The 2608-nt window shown below is 64.7% G+C and overlaps 2 protein-coding genes across 2 annotated transcripts in view; one reads left to right on the forward strand and one right to left on the reverse strand.

Moving 5' to 3' along the window:
• Positions 1-22: 22 nt before the first annotated feature.
• On the reverse strand, positions 23-1138 carry POSPLADRAFT_1063045 (hypothetical protein; the record flags this gene model as incomplete). Its single annotated transcript, XM_024481595.1, has 4 exons — positions 23-34; positions 82-312; positions 785-981; positions 1036-1138. 4 exons carry the CDS (start codon positions 1136-1138, stop codon positions 23-25), a joined length of 543 nt encoding a protein of 180 aa, XP_024332840.1.
• Positions 1139-2325: 1187 nt separating this feature from the next.
• POSPLADRAFT_1063046 (hypothetical protein) overlaps positions 2326-2608 on the forward strand; it is a gene marked incomplete at both ends in the record, with an annotated part of 1641 nt that continues 1358 nt past the window's right edge. Inside the window, 3 exons of the mRNA XM_024481596.1 lie at positions 2326-2370; positions 2421-2484; positions 2539-2600. Of these exons, the coding sequence (XP_024332841.1) occupies positions 2326-2370; positions 2421-2484; positions 2539-2600 (171 nt within the window). The remainder of the gene's footprint in view (positions 2371-2420; positions 2485-2538; positions 2601-2608) is intronic.

Raw genomic sequence — 2608 nt, forward strand, 5'->3', positions numbered from 1 at the left:
TTTGCGGCGCACGATACGTCGATTAAGTGGACGGCTGGCAGCGGAATGAGTGAGACGGCGCGGGACAGAAGCAGCACGCACCGACTCAGCCTGCTGTCGTTTGTGCGTGCGGCGTGATTCGACGGCGCGTGCGTTGTGTGTGCGTGCGGCGTGGTTCGACGGCGCGGGCGGTGTGGGATCAATCGACGGTGTGCGACGGCGCGGACGATTCGCGCCCTGGTTGCTGCTCTGAAGCACTGGCAGCGGCGGCGGTTGGATAGAAGCGCAGTGGGGTTGGTCGTTGGACGGCGGGCATAGTGAGCTGCTAGGGACCTGGAAAGAGGCGCGATTGTCAGCAGACAGGTAGCGGGAGGTGTACGCGTGTGAGTAGGGACTGACCGGGGAATAAGGAATGCTCGGCGTACTTGCGCGCAGTGTGTGTATCCCTCAAGAAGACGGGAGCGGAGTGCGATGGCGCGGGACAGAGACGGCGTGCACGGACAGGATCCCCTGAGATCAGGCTGTGCGTCCGGCGCGTGCGCGTCACTTGCAGCCGACGGGGCACACAGGACGTGGGGGGAACGGACGCTGGTCGAGGTCTTCGCCATTCCCTGCGGCCTCCGTCTCCTGCGTCTGAAACCCACTCGTCCGGCGGCGCGCTCGCAGTGCGCGCGCTCTGGCTGGCTGCCGGTCGTCGTTTCCTTGACACCGGTAGGATGTTGCCTAGGGCCCGTCGTCCTTCGCATGCGCATGCGCCATTGCTCACGGTCAGTGCTGCGTCTCTTGCTCCCGCGTCGTCACTCACCTTGCTCGCGCGTGGCGTCCATAGGTCCTCCGCCGTGCGCGCGGCCGCGTCGACGCTGTCCTCGCGAGCCTTGCCGTCGACAGCGGCTGCCCCGGGGGACGTGGAGCGTGAGCGCGAGCGCGGGCGCGGCGAATCCTGGGTCGTCGCACGGCGCATGGTGCATGGCGCGCTGCTGACCGCGACGTCTTCCGCGGGCCCTGCGCACGGACCGGTGAGCCATCGTCCCGCAGTCTGGCTGCGCGCGCACTCACCGTTGCCCTGCAGACAGCAACGCGGTTCTAGCGTCGCGCCCCATCGAGCGCGTTCTGCTGCACGACCGACCGTTTCGCGCAACGGCGCGAGAGCCGTCTGCATGAGAGCGCGCGGACGGCAAGAAGTGAGCACATACCGACGTCGTGGACAAAGGCCTCTTGGCGTGCGGACGAGCTCGCAGATGCGGTCTATAAGACGCGGGAGGCTGTGCGTGGTCGTGGGCGGCGAGGGTGACGGCAAGGACGACTCACGGGAGGGACATGCTTGCGGGCACGGCTGGTAGCTGGCAGCGCGGGCGAGCGGGCGCGGACTGCGCGCGGTCGTAGCGGGCGAGGGAAACAGCGAGGAGGAGGGGACGACTCACCTTAGGGACGCGCGCGCACGCTGTGCTGGACGCTCACAGTGCGATGAGAGCAGCCAGGAGCAGAGGTTGAGAAGGAAGAAGAGGCAGGTGGTGTCGAAAGCACGCAAGCGCTATGTCGCTGAGCTCGCATCAGGCGTCGGTGGGTCTGTGTGCTGGAGACGTGCGGGGCGGCGGGGTGCGGCGCGTACATTGCGGGTCTTCGGACTCGATTGAGGCGTACAAGATGCCTTGCATGGGGCCGGCTGGCAGTGGAATGAGAGACGGCGCAGGACAGAAATGGTACGCACAGACAGGATTGTCCGAGATCAGGCTGAGCGGCGACCGGCGTAGTCTAACAGCGCAGGCGATGTGTGGAGCCGAGGGGGTGCGCAGGAGGCTGGAGGAAAGGGGCGCTGCCTAGAGCCAGTTGCGCGCACGCGATGAGAGAGAGGCTGAAGGCGATCGGGCAGAGTGACGGGCTTGCACACGAGAGCGACAGAGAACGAGGACGGCCAGACGCGCACGATAGCCAGGGCGGACAGCGGGGATGCGAGATGCCACTGCGCTGACGTCTAGACAAGCGCCGACGATCCCTGGCGAGTGGCATTGACGAGAGCGCTGTCATTGGCCGCGGCGAGACAGGAGCGAGCTTGAGGCGAGGGCAGCGCATTCGATCGCGAGCGGGCGCAGGGCGTTCGAACGTGCGGGCGCCTTTCCATTGCATGGCGAGCTCCTGATCGAGAATCGAGATCCCCTCTTACGGCGACGTGCGTCAACTCCCCGGGCCATGTAGAGCTGCCGTTCCTTGCTTCTATGCCGTCCCACGCCCTCTCTGCAAAGGCTTTGCCAGCGGATGCCTTTGCATAACGTCACTTTGAACGATGGCAACAAGGCGCGTTCAAACCCGTCAGCCACCCACGGATTGACCTTCACGACCATGTATTAGATGCCGCAGATCGCGTTTGGTACCGGCTCAAAGTGGAAGGGACAGGTAGAGCGTCCAAACTTCATGGCTCTGCAGCCCCTGACCCATCTGCTTAGGATGTCACGGACTATGTAACGAACGCCATAGAGACTGGCTTCTCTCACATAGACACTGCACAGTGTGAGTGCTCCCCAGTCGGGCTGCAGCGTAATGGGCTTTGCTTACAAAGCACAGTCTATGCCAACGAGGAGAGTGTCGCGGCCGCTATCCGTGAGACTGGACTTGACCGCTCCGACGTGTTCAT

Source organism: Postia placenta (genome assembly GCF_002117355.1).
Source record: "Postia placenta MAD-698-R-SB12 unplaced genomic scaffold POSPLAscaffold_55, whole genome shotgun sequence".
NCBI lineage: Eukaryota > Fungi > Basidiomycota > Agaricomycetes > Polyporales > Adustoporiaceae > Rhodonia > Rhodonia placenta.